The sequence below is a fragment of the Dunckerocampus dactyliophorus genome, chromosome 6 (genome assembly GCF_027744805.1).
Source record: "Dunckerocampus dactyliophorus isolate RoL2022-P2 chromosome 6, RoL_Ddac_1.1, whole genome shotgun sequence".
NCBI lineage: Eukaryota > Metazoa > Chordata > Actinopteri > Syngnathiformes > Syngnathidae > Dunckerocampus > Dunckerocampus dactyliophorus.
The window spans coordinates 25,449,833-25,474,960 of record NC_072824.1 but is presented as its reverse complement, the minus strand read 5'-3'; the positions used below and the strand labels follow the sequence as shown (position 1 = coordinate 25,474,960).

Here is a 25,128-nt window from a genome sequence, read left to right as displayed (position 1 = left end):
AGACTCTCCCATTGAGCTATATCAGTATCCAGGAGAACCAGGTCTTTAGAGGTGTCTTAACTGGGCTAAAAAGGATCAAGCTAAGAGGATCACTATCGGACTGACCACATGGAGATGTTATAGTCTGTGGAACGAGGCTCCAATTGACCGACTCATTAAAAACAGTTGTTTGGTTGGTCTTCAAGCAATTTAAAGTGTTTTGGAGTCTATTCTGAAGCCTTAATTATTTGTACAGTATGTTTAGGGCACTATGGCCCTCTTGAAGCTGCAGTTTTGATTACACATTGATTGCACATTTGGGACCCTTGGCATGCCCATAAACTCACCAGTTTTTAGAAGCATGTGTATTCTGGTCAAAACGTACCTCTCAGAACTCAGGAGTGGCCCCTGGAATGTAAAAAAAAAACCAATGCGGAATGCGGTGGACATACAGTACAGTGGATCCCCACAAATTTCCGATTCAGCATTCATGGCCCCACAAATTAGCTGATTTTTGTCCCCTCCCCCAATTTTTTCACCCCAAAACAGGCCGTTTTTTCTGAAAAAACCCACATCTCATTCCTCCTAGTCCTACGTCGTTAATATTTTATAAATATGTGCTAATTGCCGTGTCACGATAACAAATTTTGCTGAACGATAATTGTTCTGCAACTTATTACATTATTATTGCATTATAATGATATTATTGTCAGCACCATTTTGAGACCATTATTTCACTGATGTAATAATATGTGGCATAATAATGCAAGTACACCATATTTAAAAAAGCCCACAATTTTTACATTTGTCTTTTTGCTTCAATGATAATGTTTTTTGTAAAGTGTTGAGAGTTCGCATGTTGTTTGGCCTTGAACGCATCATAGTTTTGTGACTCTTCGCTGGTAGCCTTGGAATGTAACTCCAGCGGGAACATACCGGGTCTTTATCATGAAAGACCGCACAAAAATGACTCTATAACCCATGCTTGTAATAAAACAGGAAGTTGGCCATTTTAGGGAAATTCCAAAGTTCATAGCTGACTACTTTTATGGGATTTGCCCAAAAGATTATAGTTGAATTATATTATTATATAATATTATTTATTATTATATCTAATTATAGTTTTACATGCATAAAACAATTCTAACAATTCTGAATGGATATAAATGACAAATGAAAGGGATGAATGAACATTTAAGGTTACTTTTACCTTAATTGAAGACATGACTGTTCAAAGACACTACGTGGCAGCGAGATCAACCACCACCGCCTTCCCGTTTACACATCAGTTATTTCTTGAATTCAAAAGTGTTTCTTTCCTGCCTTCTTTGTTAAAATGCTGGCATTTGTAACTTTCTTTGGCTCTATTTGGGGTTATTGAGGTGAGAAACACTATTGAATTCAAGAAATAACTCATGCCATCACAGGAAGTTGGTGGTGGTTGATCTCGCTGCCACATCATGTCTTTGGGAACAGTCACAAAATTATGTCTCCAATGTAGGTAGAAGTGACCTTAAATGTTCACTTACCCCTTTCATTCATCATTAATACGTATGTATGTGCATTTTGCATTTTGAATTGGTTTCTGCATGTAAAACTATAATTGTGAAACTACAAAAATGTGCTTTGTGTTAAAGTTTTTGGCTTTCTGGAACAGATTAATTGGCTTTACATTATTTCTTATGGGAACAATTGGTTTGGTTAATGTCATTTCTGTTAGAGTCAGCCCTTCTGGAACAAATTAATGACACCAATCAAGGTTATCTTGTTTTGTGTCACCACCCAGCACATGACCACATGCACATTGACACCACTGTCGCCCCCTTCTGGTGGAAACAAATACCAGTCATAACTCTTCCACGTGCCCCATATATTCCATCCATCCATTTTCTATACCGCTTCATCCTCATTAGGGTAGCGGGGGCATGCTGGAGCCTATCCCAGCTGACTTCGGGCGACAGGCGGGGTACACCCTGGACTGGTCACCAGCCAATCGCAGTGCACATATAGACAAACAACCATTCACACTCACATTCATACCTATGGACAATTCGCCAACAGTCGCCAATTAATCTAACATGCATGTTTTTGGAATGTGGGAGGAAACCGGAGTACACGCAAACTCCACACAGAAATGCCCAGGGGGAAATGCCAGGGGAGAATCGAACCCAGGTCTTCCCGATCGCCAGGCTGTTCCTGTTTTAGCCAACGTGCTAACCACTAGACCACCGTGCATATATTCCAATTTTTTAATGTTTTTTTTTGGACAGAGTTGCATGATTAACTCATTCTAAACCAAAGATGTATTTATACATTTTTTAAAACCCGAACGCTTGCTCCCAAAAACGTACTTATTCCACAGCAAGGAGAAAGTGAGAGAGTGGAGGAGTGTAGCGTGCAGAAGGCTACTCATTGTAGGGAAATTTTAATGCATGCACACCCACAGTTTAGTTCCAAATGTGAAAATCGTAAATACTTCATGGTGTTATATTTGTAAATAAATTGTTATTTTGATGCAAAACAACCCTTTTTTGTGTTGTTAATGTTGTGGGGCAGCTGTTTAGATATTTGAGCTGTCACAAAAGCAAAAAATCTGTGTCAAAGTGAAAGTTAGGCTTGAAATGCAGCTTTTCACAAAAAGCTGTTTTTCTCCTGTTTTTTTTTTGTTGGGAACTGATATTTTCCTGAAACTTACCTACTGTATGTTCTAATGCTGATTACTAAAGAACACAAAAAGGTTTCTGATGAAAGACGAGAGTCGAATCTTTCTTTGATAGGTTCCATGTTTACATACCACAATACACAATATTCCGTGTGCCTTGAAAAATCAGTCAAAATAGTCTGAAGGGGTTAACTTTGGAAAAATGGCTGGGATTGAATGAGTTAATAATCAGACTGGGGTCTGAGCACCCCTGCAGTTGAAGCCGACATTCGCCCCTAATGAGTCTTCCTCTCTCAGTGGTAGTCTGTGTGGGTCATAGGACGCATCTCATCCTCCATTGATGAAATCCCTCCCCCTCTCTTTCCTCCTACAGTGCTGTGTTCAGACAGAGTGGGCCAGGTCACCAAGACATATCATGACATTAAGGCCGTCACACACCTGTTGGAGGAGGTGAGACTTGAGATCACACAAACAGGATGAACAGAACTTTAAAGAGGATTAAACTCATCTGCCTTATTGACCATTTGTCACCCATTTTGGCACACTTGTTCCTGTCAAAAAGGAAGTGTTGTTGTGACTTACATGCTGTCAATAACTCATGTCGTGTCACATTTTTTTAATGAATGTAATATTTTTCAGAAAGAACGTGATCTTGAGCTAGCGGCCCGGATTGGTCAGTCTCTCCTGAAACAAAACCAAGAACTGACCACCCGAAATGGAATGCTGGATGAACAGCTTGAAATTGCGAAGGAGGAGGTACAAACAAACTCGGTGTTGAAATTACACATCAAATGCCCTTTTTACTGATTTGAACTCAGGTAATTTTGTGTTATTTCCCAGATTGCTCAACTGCGTCATGAACTCTCTATGCGAGATGACCTCCTTCAGTTTTACGCAAGCACAGAGGAAATAGAAAATGCTGAATCCCAGTCATCGTAAGTGCAACGTACTTCCTCCACTGAACCCAAATTTACTAAAATATATCATGCGTTGCCAAAACATTGACATATGGTACATAAACTAATGATGAGGAGCATAGTAGACATACATTTATTACAAAAGGGAAAGTAGATCAGTGCCTCACTCTTTTGGACCATCCTGTGTATTCCCTTGACCTAAATACAATGGGGAATATTTGGCGATGGATGGCAAAGGAAGTTTACAAAAACGGACATCAGTTCCAGACAGTGGATGCCCTCCGTGAAGCCATTTTCACCGCTTGGAGCAACATTCCCACTAGCCTCCTGGAAACACTGGCATCAAGCATGCCCAAACCAATTTTTGTGATGATTAACAAGAATGTTGCAGCTACTTATTACTGAGTCCCTTTTTGAAAATGTTCTTTCTATTTTAGTGATGGATGGGTTTTTTTAAGCTATGGTCTTTTGCACAGCTGATGAACAGCCTATTTCAGTTTAATGGTTGTTTGCAATAAATTGCGTCGTCTACTCAATTTTTTGGCTCACTTTTGACTAACTTCAGATCCCACAGTGCAGAATGTAAATTCTTGCAGTTTTTCAGCTATTCTTAAAATTTGAATCAGGAGCGTGTATATCAACTCACTTATTTGTTCATATGATGCACACAGAACGATAACTCCACTGTCTATTTTCCTCATATTAGAACAAGATCATTTAAGTGCTGTGCTGTTCATGTGATGATGCATTCAAGCGCACTGGTAACTTTGAGTGTTTGGGAATAGGCTTTCAGCCATCAACCAATCAGAGGACGTAAAAATGCTGACATCACTTTGGGCCAGCTAACTGGCATTGTGGGGTGAATCTGAAATTTGGTTAAAAAAACAGCCCCGTTGCTCTTAGTGTGTATGTTACATGGGCCAGCAAACCTAACACTGAAGGCCTGTTGGGAATTAATAAATACAATGTCATAGAACAAATGCTAGAATTTTTTCAAGTTGTAAATGTAGTTCAGTGCTTCTGACGGTGTTTAGACCAGCAGAGAAGGCCTTGCACGCCCTGACTGCACACCACTGTGAAAACACAATATGGTTTTGGTTGGTTCCGATGCATTCCTCATGTGACAGCAGTTCTGTTTCTGTTTTTCAGAATAAAAAAGAATGAATCAAGCAGTTCTCTCAGCAACTTTGTCCACTATGACTTCCTGCAGCAGAAACTGAAATGTTTAGAGGAAGAGAACCGCAAACTTCGATTGGAGGTAACGGATTGCATAAAGTAAAAATGAAACTACATTTTTTAAGACCCTAACTCAAGTGTACTCTTTTAAAAAATATATTCTATGTACTACAGCTATGAATTGGTAATGATTCTTTTTGCAACTTAAACATATTAACTCACCATCATTTCTGCAGGCCAGTGAACTCAGCACAGAGACAAGTAACTATGAGGAGCAAGAGCAGGAGCTGATGATGGTGTGTGTGGAGGAGCTATGTAAGTTGTCTAACTGACATTGTAAAGCATTACACACGCTTTTTTTTACATTAAAAGGACCTGTGCAATTTTAGCCTCCGTCAACAAGCAAGTAGTGGATCTATCAGACGAGCTGGCGCGTAAAGTAGAGGATTCTCTTCGGCAGCAAGAGGAGATCAGCTCGCTGCTCGCGCAGATTGTCGACTTGCAGGCCCGCTGCAAATGTGTGAGTAAAAGCTCACAATACTCAGCTAAGAAATATGAATTAAAAAGGCATATCGTATGTTACAATAAATAACCTGCTTCCACAAATGGTTTACTGTCACCTTGCAAACGCCTTCTTTTGGTCCGCTTAGGTCACCAATGACAACGAGGAGCTGAACCAACATTTGAGTGCCTCGCGCGAGAGTAACCTGAAACTGCAATCACAGGCAAGGCATTCAAAAATTGGAAAATGGATCATAGTTAAGCACACATAATACAATGTATCTGCATCCGTTTATCAATTGAACATGATAAATTAGGTATACAAAGGACACTGCATTTAAACTTTTTAACTGGGCAAGAAGCTGTCTGTGTGAAGTTTGCCATTTTCCCATTGTCCAAAAGTATGCACAAGAGGATGATCTGCATGTGCCCTATGATTGACTGTCAACCAGTCCATGGTGTGTTGTCCTGGACGCCAAGTCACCTGGGACTGGCTGCAGCTCACCTGAGACACTGAACATGAACAAGCATCAGAAAAGGATTGAATTCATATTTGTCTTTCCCCCTCTGCAGCTCAAGGACCTGCAAGACAAGTACTCTGAGTGCAAGGACATGCTGCACGAGGCTCGAGAGGACAATAAAAACCTGCGAAATAAGAGCCTGCCGAACAGCACGGTGCAGCGCTACACTGCTTTGGCCTCTGTCCTCCCCATGGACAGCCTGGCAGCAGAGATAGAGGGCACCTTCCGCAAAGGCCTGGACACGCCTTCGTCGTCAGAGTACAAGTAAGTCATGATTACCACGGAACTCATTGTAGGGATGATTACATATAAACAGTTCTTAAAATTAAAATGTAATGTTGCTGTTCAATTTTGGAGTATTTCTTAGCAGTGCAATGCAGGCATAGTAGGGCTCTATTGGAATTGGTGTGATTGTGAGTGTGAATGGTTGTTTGTATATATGTTCCCTGTGTAGGCCGCTCACGATAACTATTATTAGAACTATAATTGTCCCACAAATTATTGCAGATAAACGATATTATTGTCAACATTATTTTGAGACCATTTTTTCATTAATGTAATGATAACATATGGCATAACAATGCGAGTACACCGTATCAAAAGCAACTTTAGCTTCTCAAGGGTGTTTAACTTTGTAATTGGAAAATCAAGAGCTTTTCTATAAAATAAATTAAACAAACAAAATAATAAATTAAGCAAACAAAAGATGACAGAAAACCCCCAATGAACATAAAACGGACCCAGTCTCTTTTAGCAAAAAATTGCACTTGAATAAAAATCACAATATGTCGCATTTTGAATCAGCGTCGCTTTCGTTGTGGCCTACAGTGCTCTTATTTGGAAAGCCGGAAGTATGTTGTGTGTGTTGAGAATGTCTGTTGACGGTTAACACAAGCATGCCTCTCGTCTTTTTAACTCAGAACCTGCACGTCGTCAACAGGCATTGTAAAATGCTCGCTGTAACACAACACAACACATTCGTCCAGTGAGTCGCACAACACAGCCGCGCTAGCGTGCAATGCTAAACTAAGCCAACCTAGCTAGCTTCCATTCACGCTCCGTAAGAGAGGATTTTCCAAGTTTTTTCACCTCCGTTTTGACATGTTTAGCTCGGGAGTGGGCGGGTTAGTGTTTGTGATGAGATTCCGCCACGATTGAGCGGTCCGCCAGGGAAATATTTCCCCACACGAACATTCCTTCTCCTGACAATGACATCATTTCACATTATGTCACTTTCTGCAAGATTCCGATTATTGTGACAGGCCTAGCCCTGTGGTTGACTGGCGACCAGTCCAAGTGTACCCCACCTCGGGCTTTAAGTCAGCTGGGATAGGCTCCAGCTCACCCACGATTGCAATGTAAACAAGCCATATAAAAAATGGATGGATGGATGAATCTTCAGCCCTGAAAAGGGCTTGTATTTTGTATAAAGTGTTACAAGTACTTGAAGTGGTAACTATAATTTATCATTTCTTTTGCAAAAAATAGTTGACAGAAAAGTTGGCTTGTTAGATGAAGGAATAAAACAAAACAGGATCACCTGTGCATGTGATGGGTTCACATTTTTACCTGTAACCTGGAAATTCACTTTGCCTTGAGCGTTACCCTTTTTTTTCCTATGATAAAAGGTTGCTGCTCCTTTTCCTTTTATTGGTCTTCCAGTGCTGTAATTGCCAAGTCAGATTTTTTTTTTGTGTTCGGACTCTCTTTGCTGCATTTAATGTCTTGTTCTGTACTTTCTGAAAAAAAGTCAACATTTTCAAAAATGTGTACATTGACTAGCCAAAACATTAATCACGATTGAAAAATCCATTGAGAGTTTTCTTTTTGTTCCTTGCAGAAGCCACCCATGGCGTGTGTTTGAAACGGTGCGGGTGGTTAACAGGTCGGTGAGGCTGCGCTCTTTGTGCCATTCTCCGGGACTCCCAGGTTCGAGCCCGGTGTCTGTGCGCTCCAGCTATACCAGCACCCCTCGCACCAGTTACTACGGCTCTGATAACACCAGCCTTACTCTGGAGGACAAGCCTAGCGCTAGTCCTGCCCTGAAAGAAGACATCAGGTGCATCAGAGAACCTTAGACACACTTGTTTGTTCTGTTTGCGCTGCACGTTGTTTGTCTTCAGGGAGAATTAGTTCTGTTTTTTTTAATAGTCAGTCCGTATATTAAATGTTGCCACATGTTCTTTCTTCAGCATCTGTGGGCCAAAGCGTCTAGGTCAGCCCGGCACTCCGGGAGGCCAAGACCTCGAGGCAGCCTTGCGCAGCTTATCAGCCCGCCAACAGAACCACTCCTCTGAGCGGCCTTTCTTCGATGTGGAGCGTGAGCGGAAACTCCTTGCCTTGGCAGCAAACAGGGAGGAGGACGAGGGCTCCAGTGGCTTCTTGACACCAAATGACAGCCTGGCCTCCAGTTCAGAGGCATCGACCGGCACCGACTACTCCAACAGAAGCTCCCGCCACTCCTGTGGCTCTGTGGGATCCAGGTCATACCTGCCCGACCGCCTGCAGATTGTCAAACCTCTGGAAGGTAGACATCTATACAAACATCTATACATTCAACACAACCTTCATTCACACAGAGGCTATTAATCATTCCGGTGTGTCAGAGTCATGACACATAATTACAGAGCATACGCATACACTGCTCTTTAAATGTAATTGTTCTCTTACTAAATGGCCTCCCTCCAAGATAAATTGTTTTGAATAATATTCTCTGTGATAGATTTGTTATCAGTATTGATTGTTGGTTGCGTGAGGAAGGCCGTGTGTGTAAGAAGTAAGCAAAGTCAAACATGATAATGATAAAAACAAATCTACAATGGCAGTTGGGTCTCTGAATTACTCAATTATTTTATGTTGTGTTGTAAATTCTTTGCATTAAAAAAAAACGACCCCCGTGTGCCCATCACTTGGTAGTTGGTTGTGTTTTTCCTCCTTCAAACGCGGGTGTCCTTGGGGCTCTGCACAATATCTTCGTCTGTTCGGAGACTAGTTTGGGGGTCACAGCCCGGAGTGATTGACTGCCGGCACAGCCCCCCTTTGGTTGGGTCCCATCAGAGGGTCATTTTTACTTCCAATCATAGGAAATGACGTAACATTTGTCACATGTCACATTTTGCATTATAGAATGAAGCACACACTGTCTGTAAGAGACGATGGCCCAGCTAGTTAATGTCAATCATTAGCAGCTTGCTGGTGATGGTCACTGTGGGCCAGGGCGTGTGAGGCCAATCTGAAATCTGATTTTAAAAACACCCCATTGCTAATAGTGTGTATGTGACATGAGCCAGCACTACTGATTCTGAAGGCCCTGGGCAGATTACATTGACACGAACATACAAATACACGAATAGGAGAGACTATTACAAAAGACACGCTACGATATGAAGATGATAGACCGTTGGAATCAGTTAATATGATTTCGGAGAACAAAAACACTAGAATTGAAGTTGTAAACATAGGTCAGTGCTTCTGATAGTGGTTAGCCCAGCAGAGAAGGTTTTGCTAGACACCACTGGTATACTGTATTTAGGGCATAATAAAATCTGTTTTATTTTTTCCTAAATTCCATTTTTTTTTTATTAAATTTTTTTTCTTTTTGCACTTATCACCTTATTTTGTGTTTTTTCATGTGTCAGTGAATAAAAATGTTAAATAAACGCAAAATTCCTTACATTTACTGATGCAATACATCATTGGACAATTTGCCCGGTATTTTTCTAACTTTTAATTGATTCAAAATCCTTAAGAAACGATCATATCCGTGCTTGTTGTCAAAGAAGATGCAGTTGCGGATGTAATTGCAATCGTTTTATTAATGTAAGATATTTTTTTAAGACACACCTATTTTTTTACCACCATTAGACAGGCTGTGTGCTGCTCTTATTTTGAAGGCCGGATGTGTGGTGTGTGTTAAATATATTTTGACTGTTGCTAAGTGAGTAGTTAGCTGGGTGCCTCTTGCAATCTTGGCTGTCATCCTTATTTCACGCACGCAGTCAGCAGGCATCCTAAAACTCGGTTACATTACCTACAACACAACTCATAGCCGCGCTAGCATGCTCCATTACACTAAGCTAACCCGGCCATCTTACACTGGCCATTGCTGTACCGTCACGCTTGTTGACAAGTAGAGCGTTTTTGCTGACCGACTTCAGGAGGAGGCTGGTTCGTGTTTGTGAGGACACGCCGCTATGAATGAGCGGTCCGCTGGGGAAATATTTCCCCACACAAATGTTCCTTCTCACAATTACAGCATTTCATTCACAATATGTCAAAATCCATGAGATTCCGCATTTAACATTAGATTGGGTTTTTATTGGCCTAGTCAGCGATTCCGTTAAAGTGGAAATTATTGGGCCCTATATATTGTGTACATTACGACCTCTGGAAGGTCTTGGCCATTTATACTCCAAATATTCTACAAGCCCCGTTTCCTGTGGCTCCCCTCCTCAGGTTCAGTGACTCTACACCAGTGGCAGCAGCTGGCCAAACCAAACCTCGGGGGCATCCTGCACCCTCGCCCCGGAGTTCTGACGAAGGACTTCAGAGAGCTGGAAGTGGACATACAGCATGTGTACAGTCTGAATGACCTGGAGGAGGATGAACCCGATCTGTCGCTGCTCTCAGGAGCGACCAGCATGGGTAGGCCACATTTAAACACCCCTAAACATGTTCCATGTGGTATTCACGTCCCAAATGTTCATCTCAAAGCTGCACTCTTGATTGTGTGCACTTGCGCCATCTAGTGATGATGATGCCGTGCGCTATACCGTTGCAAGCCAACCATAATAAAGATATTGCTAAATGAATAGCTAAGGTAAGGACAGGAGCTGATACAGCACATTAGATTGTGCCGGTGTACCTAATGGTGGGACTGCTGTTAATACTTCAGTCTTTAGGGTTTTCCTCCATGAGAATTGTAATGCGACATTTTCCCTTCCTAACCTGATAGTGTCTTCATCATCGGGTCTCAACCTCCCTCAGACCTCTCCCACTCCCACCATCACCACCTGCCAAGTCCCCCAGCCATCCCTCCACACCCCCTCATGCCCCGTTAGGTAAGAACATGTTTTGTCATCTTGGCTTTTTTTTGTTGTTGTTGTTGTGAGTGTACTGCAGTCGTCCCTCTTTTATCGTGGTCAGTTGGTTCCAGACCAGACTGCGATACGTGAAAGTAGGATTAATGGAATATTTTTGTAGTTAGTGCATAGAAAACCTGTTTGTGACCTTCTAAATACAGGTGTGACCATTATTAGAGCCCTGTAAACATGAAATAACACCCCTAAAGTCACCTTTACACTCGTGTTACACAATATAGTAGACATAGTGTACTTCCTGGTGGCTGATGTCTGATCAATGTGACGTTACTGACACCTACAGACCTGTGTAGAACACTACTCTACTGCCGCCGTGTGTAAATATGCATTTTTTTTTAGTAATAATAGACCGTATTCAACCCACGAAACGGCGACCATTTATGAATTAATTTTTTTAAAAGCCGCGAATGAGCGAGGGAACGACAGTCGAACCGCGATGCAGGAGGACAACTGCATATCAGTGTTTGTCACCCTTTATTGAGCCGAAACATCTCTTCTTCTGTTGTATGAACGGCAACAGGTGGATGCACAGGTTCATTATGTACCTTCTGCCATGTGGTGGAAGAGCCTTTAAATGTTTTGCCTCATGCTATACATTGTTGCATAGATTAGGGAGGTCCAAACTATGGCCCGCAGGCCGAATGCGGCCCGGCGTCCATTTTTAAATGGCCCATATCAAAGTCAGAAAATATAACGGACGATGGCCAACATGTAACATGTACTTAACTGTTTTGTACTTCTTAGTTTAACCACTAGGAGGAGCACTGTCTTGAACAAAGCAGTGTCTCGCAAATGTTTCTTAATCTTCAGTAAGCCTGGATAAGAGAGTCGGGTGTTTGTTGTGTTTAGATTTTATTGTTAGTCTGTTGCTACTCTTTATTAGTAAAATGAAGCGTATTATCTTTAATTCTTCAGGTAAACGTAAGTAATTGATACGCCTGCTGTGTTGCCTGTATCGTGCAGCTCAGCTGCTATTCCATATATTCACCAGAAAGTGTGCTGAGTCAGGTCAACGTGAGCCATAGAATAAACAGCGTAATCTATTATTCGCTGTTCAACTGTGCTAATTTTAAAAAGCTCTCAACAGCCAATGTGTGATTGAACTTTAAAAGGCACTGGCCGGGTTAAATATGAAAGTTGTTTTATTTTGATGAAATGAGGGCTCATTTTAAAATAACAAACTAAGAATCAAGTTTATTTGTAGTTTTAGTTTTAAGTTTAAGGTGTTTTTACTCACTTTTTTGTATCTCCTATGAGGTTATGCTTTTTTCCCTGCAGGATTTTACAACATCATATGTAAATGATATGCAAATTAGATGATTGCGTCATCTTCTAGGACAGCCAATAGCTTTTTTTCTTACAGAAAAGTTGGCAGCAGTGTGCATTATACAAGACGTCCTCGGCCTACGTACGAGTCCCGTTCCTATGACGGCGATGTAGGGCTATCAGCTTTCCCTCACTTCTGTTCTGCTCATTTTTCAAACCTTCCCTTCTTCCTCCCCCAGCGGCAGAAAACGTGTGTCCAGGTTCTTTGTCCAACCGTAGAAAGAGCAAAGTAAGAGCTGCTGTGTGGAAATCTGAGCGAGAGAGGCAGAGTACCACATCTGCTTGCTTGCCCGCTTGCTTCTTAACTAACCTCATCGAAGCAACACCTTGAATTTCGGGGGTCGCAAATGAACCATGCATTCATGAAGCCGTGTACCATGTTTTGCCCCTGACTGACTGCACTCCACAGTTGTACTGAAAACTTGTCGTTCCATCTGCTCCAACTTGTTTGCGCTCCTCTCATACTCGTGTGTCTTGTTGCCAATGCAAGAGTCGTTGTGTTAATGACTCTTGCATAACAGCAAATCACCAGATTGTGTTGCATCAGCACTGCGTCATTAACCTGTTTGTCCAGCTCGCCTTCTTACTTTTTATTTCTCATACGGGGTCTCCCTCTGTTGCAGCCATCACTCTATCAGCCTGCCATTTTGTCACAACTGTGAGCACGTGAGCACATCGCCCGTGTCCCACAAGCAGCACTTCGGCCTGGCTGGCTCCCCCACCACAAACATAAGCTGGTCATCGCTGGGACTCATGCAGCTGCTTCAAGAACGAGGTATCTCCGCCTCCTCCTCTCCCCACCGTCACATACACATCCCCAGCACTGAGCCGTGGCGCGGCGCTGCCATTGAGCAGGTCTCATGCACAGACACGGTCGGGAAAAGCAACACTTTCAGCTTGAACTTGGTGGAGAAGCTTCAGAGTCTCGGGATGCACAGGGTGGCCGCTCGGGGGATGACATGCGGTGACGCACCGATCACTTGACGCCGACGCACCTGTCTTTATGTGTGCTGCAGCCATACTTTCGATTTGTTCTTTGTATGTGCTCCTCTTGTTTTCTACTGTCATTGCAATATCTACGCTCCTTCATGGAGCATCATTTCAGGACATGGACATGAGAATCTACGTCTGATTAGTTGCAGCCATAGCCTCTTTTTACAAAAATGTCCCAAAAACGTTTTATACTGGTAATTTTATACTGGTAACACGCATCACCACACTGTTGAACTTCCAAATGCACTGAAAACACACTGCTGTATTGTTGTATGTAAGAAGGGTTCATGTCATCAACGAAATGAAGAAGCAGTGCACTAAATTATGTCATTAATGTTATTTAATGTACCTTGCTTGCATCACTTGTTTTCACATAAAATGTTTTTAATTCTGGGCATCCTAAACCACTGTTGCACCAAGCCAATGAATGTGATTGTAGGAACAAACAATAGCACCCATGATGTCATAGGAAATGTCACATGACGCGGTCATAGGATATCGTAGATTTAAAAGGGAATAAGACTAATTAACCAGCTCACCTTGTTTGTATTTGCATCAGCTGTACATTTAACGTGTACCACCTGTAAATAAAATGTGAACATTTTGGTTTTGTGGTGCTTTCATGAAACTCTTTCGTTGTACTTTGCAAAAAGTGTTTATTCATGAAGTGAGAGTAGGAAATCAGTGACAACATTTGAAGTCAAAGCATTGGAGAGGCGGCGGAGGCGGCCATGCTGTTGTGCTTCATTCTGCATTTCTGCGTCCGAAATCCAACCAGCCCCGATAGTCGCGGTCCAACATGCAGTCTGAGTTCACCACCTCTGTGGACAGAGCATTCCTACATGAACCTCACATAAAGCTTCTGAAATGAAATGCAGTGGAACCTCGGCTAGCGTCATTAATACCGAAACGTACTCTAACCAAATCAATCTTTCCCATAAGATATAATGTCAATCCCAACATGTTATTAGATAGTTTTACATGCAGAAAACAATTCGAAATGCATATAAATGATGAGTGAAAGGGGTAAATGAACACTGACAAAGACGGCCATGAGGCAACGAGATCCTCACGGACACCGCCTTTGTGTTTTGCTACGAGTTATTTCTGGAATTTAATTGTGTTTCTCGTCTTTTTTTTAATCAAAGTGCTGCCATTTGCAACTTTCTTCGGCGTCATCGTGGGTTATTTTGCAGCCATGATCAATAAGAAAAGCAGAGGCTTGCGGCATAGCTGCATTAATTAGCAAAGAACAGAGTCAGCCGACCCATATTGTTTGCTAACCGTGAAATGTACTCGAACCGAGGCAAATGTAACGAACTGGGAAGTACGCTCGTGCTTAAAAACAGTTTCTACCTTTCAAAAGCACAATAACTTCTCTTGTGCCCATAAAACATGCTGGCAGCCATTTTGGGAAGACAGATCATCTACCTCACTGGGCTATTCACATTTCACTGGAAAGCTCGGGATGCTTTTTGAAACTGTATGCTGTACATTTCACCTGTATTATCAGGTGTTTATTCATTTTTGATGACCAAATGACCTATTTTTGGTTTTTAAAAAAAGTTCAATAATTTTTGGATGATGAATGCCGAGTTGCGAATGTGATCCACTGTACACCTGAGCGTCTTTTGGACGTCTTCCCATGTACTGGCTTTATGTAAGACTCATGAGCACAACCGCAAACTTTCACACCCCAAACACAGAGCATACCTGAGATTGCTTGCATGACTTGTTTGGTGATAATCTCGCGTTCGTCCTCCGTAAGGCGTGCCCGTCTCTCCGTGCGTGGAGACTCCTGTCTGCCAGCTAAGTCTCTCGCTGCCTCCCTCCTGGCTTGCAGCTGCTCTACTTTTCTGCTCTCAGCTTCAGCTGCACTGGCGAGCAGCACCAACACCAGCGCACACGCTGCCATCGTGTTCCAAGACATGACTGCTCACTTGGACCGCAAAAGATATCCACTCATGATGCTCAACTTTGCCCTTTTTATAACACCCGTAAAGCCTTACAGCTGCATAACAGTCAAATATCCAATACCTGGTAAAAAGCTTTTGATTGATTGGTTGACAGGTGAACCAGGAGGATGTGCGTCAAGGAAACAATGCTTGACTGATCATTCCGCTTGTGGGAAAGCTTTCTGCACTGTAATAACAGTAAAACAAATCAATCTATTTATACTTGCGATCCAATAGTTCCTTCAACAATTCTAATGTTGTAAGCAATCACAATCTCTGGAGGCTTGGTTGCAAGGGTGAAAAAAAACACCCCTGTTGACGGACGTTTGACTCATACTGGTAAAGAAAACACAAAACTGCATTTGCGTCACGCTTTTATTATGTCCGGGTCACTATTTTCTGTCATGGTCCCCCTAGGGGACAGATTTTTTTTGGATCAACCTGATCTGTTTCACAACTGAACAGTGCAGTTTTTAAATGAAACTTTTTATTATTAAGGGAGAAAAAAAAATCTATTTCTGAAGCTTTGGTACTCCAGCAAACCACAGTGAGAGCCATTATCCACAAATGGCATAAACATGGAACAGTGGTGAACCTTCCCAGGAATGGCCGGCCAACCAAGATTACCCCAAGAGCGCAGCGATGACTCATCCAAGAGGTCACAAAAGACCCCACAACAACATCCAAAGAACCGCAGGCCTCACTTGCCTCAGTTAAGGTCAGTGTTCATGACTCCACCATAACAAAGACGCTGGGCAAAAACAAGTTCCAAGACAAAAACCACTGAACCAAAAACCAAGAACATTAAGGCTTGTCTTAATTTTGCCAGAAAACATCTTGATGATCCCCAAGACCTTTGGGAAAGTACTCTGTGGTCTGACGAGACAAAAGTTTAACTTTTTGGGCGGTGTGTGTCCCATTACATCTGGCGTAAAAGTAACACCGCATTTGAGAAAAAGAACATCATACCAACAGTAAAATGTGGTGGTGGTAGTGTGATGGTCTGAGGCTGTCTTGCTGCTTTCAGGACCTGGAAGACTTGCTGTGATAAATGGAACCATGAATTCTGCTGTCGACCTAAAAATCCTGAAGGAGAATGTTCGGCCATCTGTTCGTGACCTCAAGCTGAAACCAACTTGGGTTCTGCAGCAGGACAATGACCCAAAACACACCAGCAGGTCAACCTCTGAATGGCTGAAGGAAAACCAAACGTAGACTTTGGAGTGGCGTAGTCAAAATCCTGACCTGAATCCCATTGAGATGCTGTGGCATGACCTTAAAAATGCGGTTAATGCTCGGAAACCCTGCGATGTGGCTGAATTACAACAATTCTGCAAAGATGAGTGGGCTAAAATTCCTCCACAGCGCTTTAAGAGACTCATTGCAAGTTGTGACAAACACTTGATTGCAGTTGTTGCTGCTAAGGGTGGCCCAGCCACTTATTAGGTTTAGGTTTCACTTTTTCACACTGGCCCATGTAGGTTTTGACTTTTTTTTCTCCCTTAATAATAAAAAGTTTCATTTAAAAACTGCATTTTGTGTTCAGTTGTGTTGTCATTGACTAACATTTAAGTTTGTTTGATGATCTGAAACATTTAAGTGTGACAAACATGCAAAAAAATAAGATATCACGAAGTGGGCAAACACTATTTCACACCAATGCATCTGTACAAACCACTGTATGAGTTGCTGGCACCAGCATTCTGTACAAAATCACCTGATTATCAAAACAAATGAATAAAATGAGCTGAGATAACATGTACAGCAACTCAAGCACTGCTGTAAACAAATGCATGTAATGCTTGACTAAAGGCAGTAACTCTCCTCCCAACCTCAGTGATTTACTTGCAACAATATCTGCATTTGCTTCAAATGTATAAAGATTTTTGCAGCTTCGGTACGACCTTTTTACTTTTGCTGCAATATGTGAGTGAGTGCGCAATAGCCAAAGTGAAAACAATTAAGCATTTCAGCTTGTAAAATGTACCTTGGGAAATTTTTTACAAGCTCAGACATTTCATGTTATCATCTCTTACTGGAAAGGCACGGGTAATGAATAAATGACAAAAAGATGGACACACCCATCGGTGATATCTGGTCAATGTTGTTGAAAATTGGAGAAAGATTGTTGTTTTCACCTGTTGCCAGGTCTTATTGAGACACACACACACACACACACACACACACACACCTACTTTATGGAGAAGAATTGGCAACAGATGTTCTTTGCTCCACCTGCAGTGCATTAGCGCTCATATCTATGTCAACTCAGAAGTGCATCCATCTTTACGTAACTCCTTCGGGCTATTATGTTGAAAAACTACGCCTGTCATGCAGTTTTGTTCCCGTGATTGACTTGGATTTGGCAGATGGCCACCTCAAATCTACTTCATGTTCTGTGTGCTGTGTGAAAAGTGCATTTTATTGCATTACAGTGTTCCCTCGCTCCATCGCGGTTCACCTTTCCGGGACTCGTGGATTTTTTTTTGGTGTAATTTTAGCATTGTTTTTTTTTTTTTTTTTTTAAAAGCATATGAACATCGTTGAAGGGCGAGACTGGCCCTTTAAGAAGAATTGCACTGTGGGAAGTTGTGTCGTGTTTCTGTGTTTTCGCAGTAGGTGGTGTTTTTTTCTCTTCTGTCTGCACCGCCCATTGTCTCCTGCGTCCTGATTGGCTGTAGACTATTGTCAATCAATCTCCTTCGCGCCATTACTTGTTGTGGTCATGGCTAGCAAACTAACTAACCGTGTGAGCTGCTTGCTGACCGCGGATGCTGTAAACAAAAGAAGAAACAGAACGCTGTATAGTTGCAAGTTTTCTCCCTGACAAAACCCACAAGGTGGACGAAACGTTCTTCATCCAAAAGGCAGAGGAAGCCAACCCATCCATCCATCCTTTTTCTATGCCGCTTATTCTCACTGGAACCTATCCCAGCTGACCTCGGACGAGAGGCGGGTTACACCCTGGACTGATTGCCAGCCAATGGCAGGGCACATACAGACAAACAACCATTCACACTCACATTCATACCTACGGACAATTTAGAGTCGCCAATTAACCTAACATGCATGTTTTTGGAATGTGGGAGGAACCCGGAGAACCCGTAGAAAACCCACACACGCACGGGGAGAACATGCAAACTCCACACAGGGATGCCCAACGGAGATTCGAACCCAGGTCTTCCCGATCTCCTGACTGTGTGGCCAACATGCTAACCACGCGGCCCACATGTATAAAAATTGTAGACAAAGTAAGTTGGCTACTTCACGGATTTCACTTAATGCGGGCTATTTTGAGAACCTATCCCCCGCGGTAAACACTGTGTATCTTTGACTTTGTGTGAAATTGTAATGTGCTCCTTTATCCCCAATGGATAATGTCCCCCTTTAAATACCAAATCCTGCAGATGTGAGGGGGTTAATGCAAGACACAATGTGTTCATGCATGGAGAAAGAGTGACACGACACGCCAAGCTGTCTCTTCAAGGGTGTGACCTGCTGAAGACATACTTTTCAGATTCTTGTATAATTAATATGCTTGCTTTCATTTCCTTTGATTCACTTTTGCAGTGCACCAGGTGTAACACCACATATACACATACACACTACTGCATAGATCCATGTACTGTACGTGTGTGTATGTGTGTGTGTGTGTGTGTGTGTGTGTGTTATGTGTCAACAACAATTAATTCTAATCAGTTTGCTTAGTAAAATGCAATGACTGATTTCAGTCATTCGAAAGAAAAGCAATTAAGAACCGGTTTGTTGTGGTTAAAAAAAGCCATCTGTTTACAAAGCGAATATTGTTACAATCGCATTCAGCACGATTTCAGTCAATGCATGGATTTTATTTGCAGAAAGGTGATGAAGAGGAACGTAAACTCCCTGGGGCAGTGATTAAACGTCTCGGGAAGCCGACGGCGTGGTAGCGTCCAAGGGTGTGAGCACTGTGGTGTTATTAACGCTTAGTAAGTTTCCCCTTTCATCTTTTCACATGCAGGGTTAATAGTTGTGTGCAAAACGTAGCTAAAAAGGTGCAAAAATGCAATATTGTCGGCTCCGTGCAGCATCAACTGTGACTTCAACTAGTAAGTGAACAAACATTTTTGGCTACAAGATATTTTTTGTCAGCGTGCACATGCAGACTACAGCAAAGTTAATACCTGTGTGCAAAAAGGTAGCTAAACGGGTGCAAAAGTGCCGTATTGTATTCTCCATGCAGCATCAACTGTGACTTCAACCAATAAGTGAAAAAAATGAAAAGTAGAGGTGAAATATGTTTGTCTAAACAGGGTTTTTTTTTTCGGTGCGCATGCAGACTGCAGCAAAGTTAATAGCTGTGTGCAAAACATAGCTAAAATGGTGCGAAAATGTAGTATTGACATATTAGTGCGCTTGTGCACGCTGCGCAACATCCTCTGTGACTTCAGTTAACAAGTGCAAAAATGGAAAAATAAACTTCAGACAATTTCGACGAACAAGATCGTTTTTTCAGTGCGCAGGCAGACTGCTGCAAGGTCAAAAGTTGTGTGCAGAAAGGTATAACTAAAAATGCATTATTGACATATTGGTGTATGCGTCATGCAGCATCCACTGTGACTTCACTAGGAAGTGCAAAATGGAAAAATAGGGGACAAACATTTTTGACTAACAAGATATTTGTTTCAGCTCACATGCCAACTTCGGCAACCTTAATAGGTGGGTGTAAAGTCGATAGCCAAAAAGGTGCAAAAATGCAGTATTGGTGTGCATGTCTTTAAGTAATGCCATAATCTGTAATATATTGTGTAAAATAAGCACTGCAAATAGAACACAAAAGAAAATCCACTTGTCAAAATGGCATTTTACTTATTTTAAGTGCTTTGGCAAGTCAAATTATTGTTCTGTGGGCAGATTGTATTGAAAAAGAGTAATGAGATAACAGTTATTTGTTGTTGTTTGGATGGAGGATGGATGTTATGTTATTATATGAATGATGATCTTTGTGTGTGTGTGTGTTATCTTTGTGATTTGGAATATTGTAAGAAGTACTTTCTCTTATTGCACAATAAGAGAAAGTACTGTGTTTTTTTTGTATCCTCCTATTTAATTTACTTTATAATATTTTTTTATCATCTGAAACCTGGCAATTGTACTGTTTTAGGACACAGCACACTTAAACATTGAAACCATTTTAGTGCCTCGCAAGACTTTTCTAGTTGAATAACGTGAAAAACAAAACAAAACAATGCCATACCATTTTTTTTTAAATACTTTTCTTTCATTGTATTTCTTTTTAGTTGTCTGTTTGTATGTTGCTTTCAGTTAGCACACAGCAATATAAAGTTAATGTTAATTAAAGACAAAAATATGAAGTCAATGACTGAAAAACATAATTAAAGTTGTTTTGGTTGGTGGTGCTCAGCATAGCCAAACAAGAAAACCATTTAAAAAGAAAGTCAGACTGCATGGAGTTCTGCTTCACTGATATTTTCAATTGTCGTCCAACCAGACAGGTGACAAAAAAAAAAATTACTTTTTGAACAGCTTAAGCAGACAAGACATTAATCCTTTTAAAAATGTCAACCGGGTCGGCTTATCAGGAGGTCCATCAATCCACAGAACTTGATTTTCAACTTGTCAAAGGCCTGGCCGCGCCGTGCCATGTACACACCTATGATGCGTGAAAAACTATTATCAGCATGCCAAGCATTGCTGCGGTATCTGCAGCGACTGTCGCCGTTTCTTGCACGCCGCTATAAAACGTCCACTTGAACCAGCCGCAGTCACTCCTCGACGACTGTATCGTCAGCTTCCACCTCTCATCATGTCTCTCATCTTAGGCCGCCAGAGTAGCACCAGCGCCCGCAGCATCTCCTCCGCCAGCGCCATGAGCATGAGCGGTGGCCTGCAGCTGATCGGGGGCGGCCAGACTCGCATCTCCAGCGGCATCTACCAGGGACGCACGCCCAGTGTGTACGGGGGCGCCGGGGGCTCTGGCACCCGCATCTCCCAGGCCAACACTTTAGTCTCCTATGGCTTGGCTCCCTACGGCGACATCATGGCGGCCAGCGAGAAGACCACCATGCAGAACCTCAACGACCGCTTGGCCTCCTACCTGGACAAAGTAAGACACCAAGAAGACCCAACTAACCTTCTTCTTCTCTCTCTGCTGTTATTTAGAGAACCAATGGTACTATCGTACTATTTTAACCTCATTATCGTTTATAAAAAATGTAAAGACCACGGGTAGAACCACTGTTTGATAAGATAAGAAAGGTAAGTGCATGTGCTCTGACATATAATCTAACAGTATGTCACCAAACATTTCATTGGTGTAGTTGGGATGTTGTAGCTTATTGTTATGCGGACGTAGGCAATGTGCAGACTTTGCTCAGCATGGAAGTCTGTTGGTTTGACAGACGATTAGAAGAAGCAAAGAGGTACAAGAATCCAGAAGTTAATGGCTTGATGACTGGGTTGGCTTGAACCGCCATCTGTAATTGCGTGTGTGCAGGTACGCTCTTTGGAGGCTGCCAACAGGAAGCTGGAGATACAGATCAGAGAGTTCTATGAGAGAATGTCTCCCATTGCCAGGGACTTCACCGCCTACTTCGTCACCATCAACGAATTGAGAGCTCAGGTGTCGCTCACACCCAACATCTTCATCTATTCGCACCGTGCACTAGACGAGGATCAAAGACAGCGTCTATACTCATTATCCTCCATTAGAGTCCATAAGGAAACGGGTCATCATTTCTCACTCACTCATGCATGTTTCCTGCCTTTCTACATTTATTCAGCTTCCTTCCACATTGGTGTGACTTAGAAACACCAGCAGCCCAAAACGTGTGCACAAATGTATATGACGTCACACATTTTCCAGCAGCAACCGTGACGAACAAAAAACCTGCGGTACTCGGACATGGGTGTCCGTTTTCCACCGAGGAAAAATATACGGATAAATTGAAGGACGCACGAGTCCACCTGTTATAAAAACGAGAAACAAATATTTTATAAATCTTTCCAAACTAAAAAAATAATAACCCTTTTTTCCCCCCCCACACGCAACACCCAAATTTTGTATGGAAGATTTGAAACACATTTTTTTATGTTCAGGATTTTTTTTTATTTTTTCCAGGTTTTTTTTGCCCAACAGGAAATTTGAAATTTGACTGATACCAACTAGTTCTATATTACCATTAAAAATACCTTTTTGGTTAAAGATGCAGAAAAACGCTATGCTAACTTTTGAGGATGGCGCTAAAACCGTCCTTGTCGTGTTCTGATGTGGGCCGTCTTTCATTGCATTTTTAGAATATGTCGCGGGCTGCACTTTGTTGTTGTTTTAGGATAAATGAAGTATACAGTCTGATGAGCTTTGTTTAAATGACAGTTTCCAACAACAGTGTTAGAAATTGTATTTTTCAAACAGCCTATTTATACTTTTTTTTTTAAAGAGACTCACAGACTATTTTTAAAATGTATTTTAAAAAAAGTAACAATATTTTTAAAATTTGTACAATGATTTTATATTTATTTTGTCAAATAATTAATAATATAAAAATATCATATAAATATAATATAATAATATAAAATCATTTTAAAAAGATCCTCAGGCTAAACAGCACTTTAACTACGCCGGTCACATAAGTAAGTAAGACAGAATATTAGTGCCATCTGGTGGTGACTTTTAGTGCTTGCAATTAGATCAGTCTGCCACCTGCTGGACAATAGACACTGTGACGCGAAACCAGTTGAACAGCGCTTCCTCCCCTGTTTAGATTACAAGGAGATATGCAGAGAATCAGAGCATCATCCTGCAGATCGATAACGCTCAACTGGCCGCGGATGACTTCAAAATGAAGTAAGTCGCACGGTGATGGTGGACGTATTGAAGTTTCAGTGTGCACGTCGTCTAATAATCCCGGACTGCAGGTATGAGGTGGAGATGAACACACGTGCCATGGTGGATTCTGATTTGGTTCGTCTGCGGGGGGTCAAGGACAGCATGGTCGTCACCATCAGTGACCTGAAAATGCTGATCGAGAATCTGAGGGAACAACTGGCACAACTTAAGATGAACCACGAGGAGGTCAGGTCACTTCAGAAGAAGCGAACACTGGGGCGGTGGGTTTCGAATGCACCATCGTCGATGGACAAAAGCTAACATGTTTTTGTTTGTTTTTTTGATGTTGTTGCAGGAGATGAATGCATTGAGGCTCCAATACACGGGTAATGTCAACGTAGAGGTGGACAGCGCGGCTGCTGTGGATCTGTCCAAGATCCTTCAAGAAGTGAGGGAGCAGTATGAAGCTCTGGCGCTGAAGAACAAGCAGGAATTGGAGAAATGGTATCAAGCTAAGGTGAGATGAGGGGTGTCCAAATATAGCTTTCCTCTTCCCAAGTAATACATGTGGAACACAAAATGTAACTGCGCCATATGAACTATGCAGGCATTGAAAGACTTACACACTAATAGACTGTACATGCTAAACAACACTATTGTTACTAATTTATAACCCGCATGCCAACTTCCCGGGGGGGGTTGCGTACATTATAGCGATCTAATTTATCTTATTTCTTAAATACAATTCCGACCCACCATCCACCTGTTCAAGTTTCAGCCAAGTTTTTCCAGGGAGATTATTACATCGCTGTTTGACGTGGGTGGTAAGAGGCAGTGCGCTAGCATGAATTAACTTGAGACAAATGTGCACATTAGCGCTGAATACGTCATCAAAACTTACCTTTATGCATTCCCACTTAGCATCAGCATTTGACACCAAATATGAGGTGAAAGAAAAATGGTAAAAATACAGTAGTAGTCTATCTGTGCGGCATGAGATAAAGTTAGCACACACACAATGGACATGCGTCAAGTGAGACGGATGTAACAGAGAGAATCCGGCCACTTTTCAAAATAAAACATAAAAAGAAATCATGGAAATTATTTTTTCTTTCTGTGCGGTCCGCTACCAAATGACCCATGGCCCGGTACCGGGTCGCGGCCCTGCGGTTGGGGACCACTGGCCTATAACACAGAGCTAACATGTTCTGTTCAAGTAGCTTAGCATATTTTGGCCTACATTGGGTTGTTTTTAGCATTTTAAATGTACCAAATGTTACAAATTCCTAGATGCAGAAATGGTGGCAAACAGATGAATGCTTTGTTTTGTGTAGATGGAATCCCTGCAGACAGAAATCCGAGGTTACACAACAGAAGTCAAGACCTTTTCTTCCCAACTGTCCGAGCTGAAACGGACCTACCAGAGTTTGGAGATCACATACCAAGGCATCCTTGCTGAGGTAGGACAACAGTACTAGCCACTTCCTGTCAGGCGCGTGTGCCAAACTGCGTCCTGTCTGCTGTATAGATCGAATGCCTCCGTCAGAACCTCGCCGAAACCAAGTTGCGATACAGTGCTCAGCTCAGCCAGCTGCAGTTGACCATCAATGCCCTGGAGGTCGAGCTGCAGCAGCTCAAAGTGTCCATCGAGCAGCAGAAGACCGAATACACCCTGCTCCTGGACATCAAGATGAGGCTGGAGAGGGAGATTGCCGAGTACCGTCGGCTGCTGGATGGAGAATCTTACGAGCAAAAAAGGTGAGACACGGTCCATGACCTTTCAAAGCTCTATCATACCCCACATGACCTCTCATCACGTCTTCTCTCTTTAAAGGCCTTTGGTCATCAGCAAGGTGGTGCAGATGGAAGGTAAGAAAGCGTCCTCTTGCCGCCACTAAACATGACTACACTTGACCTCACGTCCTCTTTGTCCTCCACCTCTGCAGAGCACAAGCCTGTTATCGAGAGGAGAGTGAAAACCATCGTGGAGGAGCTCGTGGATGGAAAGGTGGTGTCCACCAGCGTGGACACTCAAAGGCATTAAAGACGTCTGCTGATCAAGTTTGGCCTCTTTAAATGGTCCCGAGTGAAATCAACCATTGGGCCACAACAGTCTGCTGCGTTATTGTTTGCCAAGGATTCGGCCAATAAATAAACATACAAACACACAA

The 25,128-nt window shown here is 42.2% G+C and overlaps 3 protein-coding genes across 8 annotated transcripts in view; 2 read left to right on the top strand and 1 right to left on the bottom strand.

Moving 5' to 3' along the window:
• Positions 1-16,813, top strand: part of hap1 (huntingtin associated protein 1) — a 21,870-nt gene extending 5,057 nt beyond the window's left edge. The window contains exons 2-15 of one of the 5 annotated variants that reach the window (XM_054778601.1): positions 3,015-3,091; positions 3,281-3,397; positions 3,482-3,576; positions 4,708-4,816; positions 4,971-5,049; positions 5,124-5,254; positions 5,385-5,459; positions 5,809-6,020; positions 7,597-7,815; positions 7,949-8,283; positions 10,212-10,400; positions 10,711-10,816; positions 12,361-12,410; positions 12,805-12,926. In XM_054778601.1, the coding sequence (XP_054634576.1) occupies positions 3,015-3,091; positions 3,281-3,397; positions 3,482-3,576; positions 4,708-4,816; positions 4,971-5,049; positions 5,124-5,254; positions 5,385-5,459; positions 5,809-6,020; positions 7,597-7,815; positions 7,949-8,283; positions 10,212-10,400; positions 10,711-10,816; positions 12,361-12,400 (1,784 nt within the window). In that variant the 3' untranslated portion in view covers positions 12,401-12,410; positions 12,805-12,926. Of the gene's footprint in view, positions 1-3,014; positions 3,092-3,280; positions 3,398-3,481; positions 3,577-4,707; positions 4,817-4,970; positions 5,050-5,123; positions 5,255-5,384; positions 5,460-5,808; positions 6,021-7,596; positions 7,816-7,948; positions 8,284-10,211; positions 10,401-10,710; positions 10,817-12,360; positions 12,411-12,804 lie in introns of all 5 variants that reach the window. The other 4 variants (XM_054778602.1, XM_054778599.1, XM_054778600.1 and 1 more) reach the window with 4 other exon arrangements.
• Positions 13,835-23,924, bottom strand: LOC129182458 (gastrin/cholecystokinin-like peptide). 2 transcript variants are annotated; one of them, XM_054778608.1, is made up of 3 exons: positions 23,859-23,924; positions 14,888-15,316; positions 13,835-13,995 (listed from the first exon to the last, which is right to left on the bottom strand). In XM_054778608.1, the coding sequence occupies exons 2-3, from the start codon at positions 15,102-15,104 to the stop codon at positions 13,919-13,921; spliced, it is 294 nt and encodes a 97-aa protein (XP_054634583.1). In that variant the 5' UTR covers positions 15,105-15,316; positions 23,859-23,924; the 3' UTR covers positions 13,835-13,918. The 2 variants fall into 2 exon arrangements, with proteins under 2 accessions (XP_054634583.1, XP_054634582.1); XM_054778607.1 differs by lacking the exon at positions 23,859-23,924 and having other exon boundaries at positions 14,888-15,337.
• LOC129182457 (keratin, type I cytoskeletal 19-like) lies at positions 20,874-25,128 on the top strand. The gene is made up of 9 exons (XM_054778606.1): positions 20,874-21,235; positions 21,626-21,751; positions 22,893-22,975; positions 23,047-23,203; positions 23,313-23,474; positions 24,292-24,417; positions 24,486-24,715; positions 24,792-24,826; positions 24,904-25,128. Exons 1-9 carry the CDS (start codon positions 20,936-20,938, stop codon positions 24,999-25,001), a joined length of 1,317 nt encoding a protein of 438 aa, XP_054634581.1. The 5' UTR covers positions 20,874-20,935; the 3' UTR covers positions 25,002-25,128.

Bases quoted from the DNA above. Each gene is read 5' to 3' on its own strand.
- LOC129182457 (XM_054778606.1), top strand. From the start codon at position 20,936: ATGTCTCTCATCTTAGGCCGCCAGAGTAGCACCAGCGCCCGCAGCATC. The intron at 22,976-23,046 runs GTAAGTCGCACG...CCCGGACTGCAG, and splicing joins GCGGATGACTTCAAAATGAA to GTATGAGGTGGAGATGAACA. The intron at 23,475-24,291 runs GTGAGATGAGGG...TGTTTTGTGTAG, and splicing joins AGAAATGGTATCAAGCTAAG to ATGGAATCCCTGCAGACAGA.
- LOC129182458 (XM_054778608.1), bottom strand. From the start codon at position 15,104: ATGTCTTGGAACACGATGGCAGCGTGTGCGCTGGTGTTGGTGCTGCTC. The intron at 13,996-14,887 runs GTATGCTCTGTG...CTCTGTCCACAG, and splicing joins AGTCATGCAAGCAATCTCAG to AGGTGGTGAACTCAGACTGC.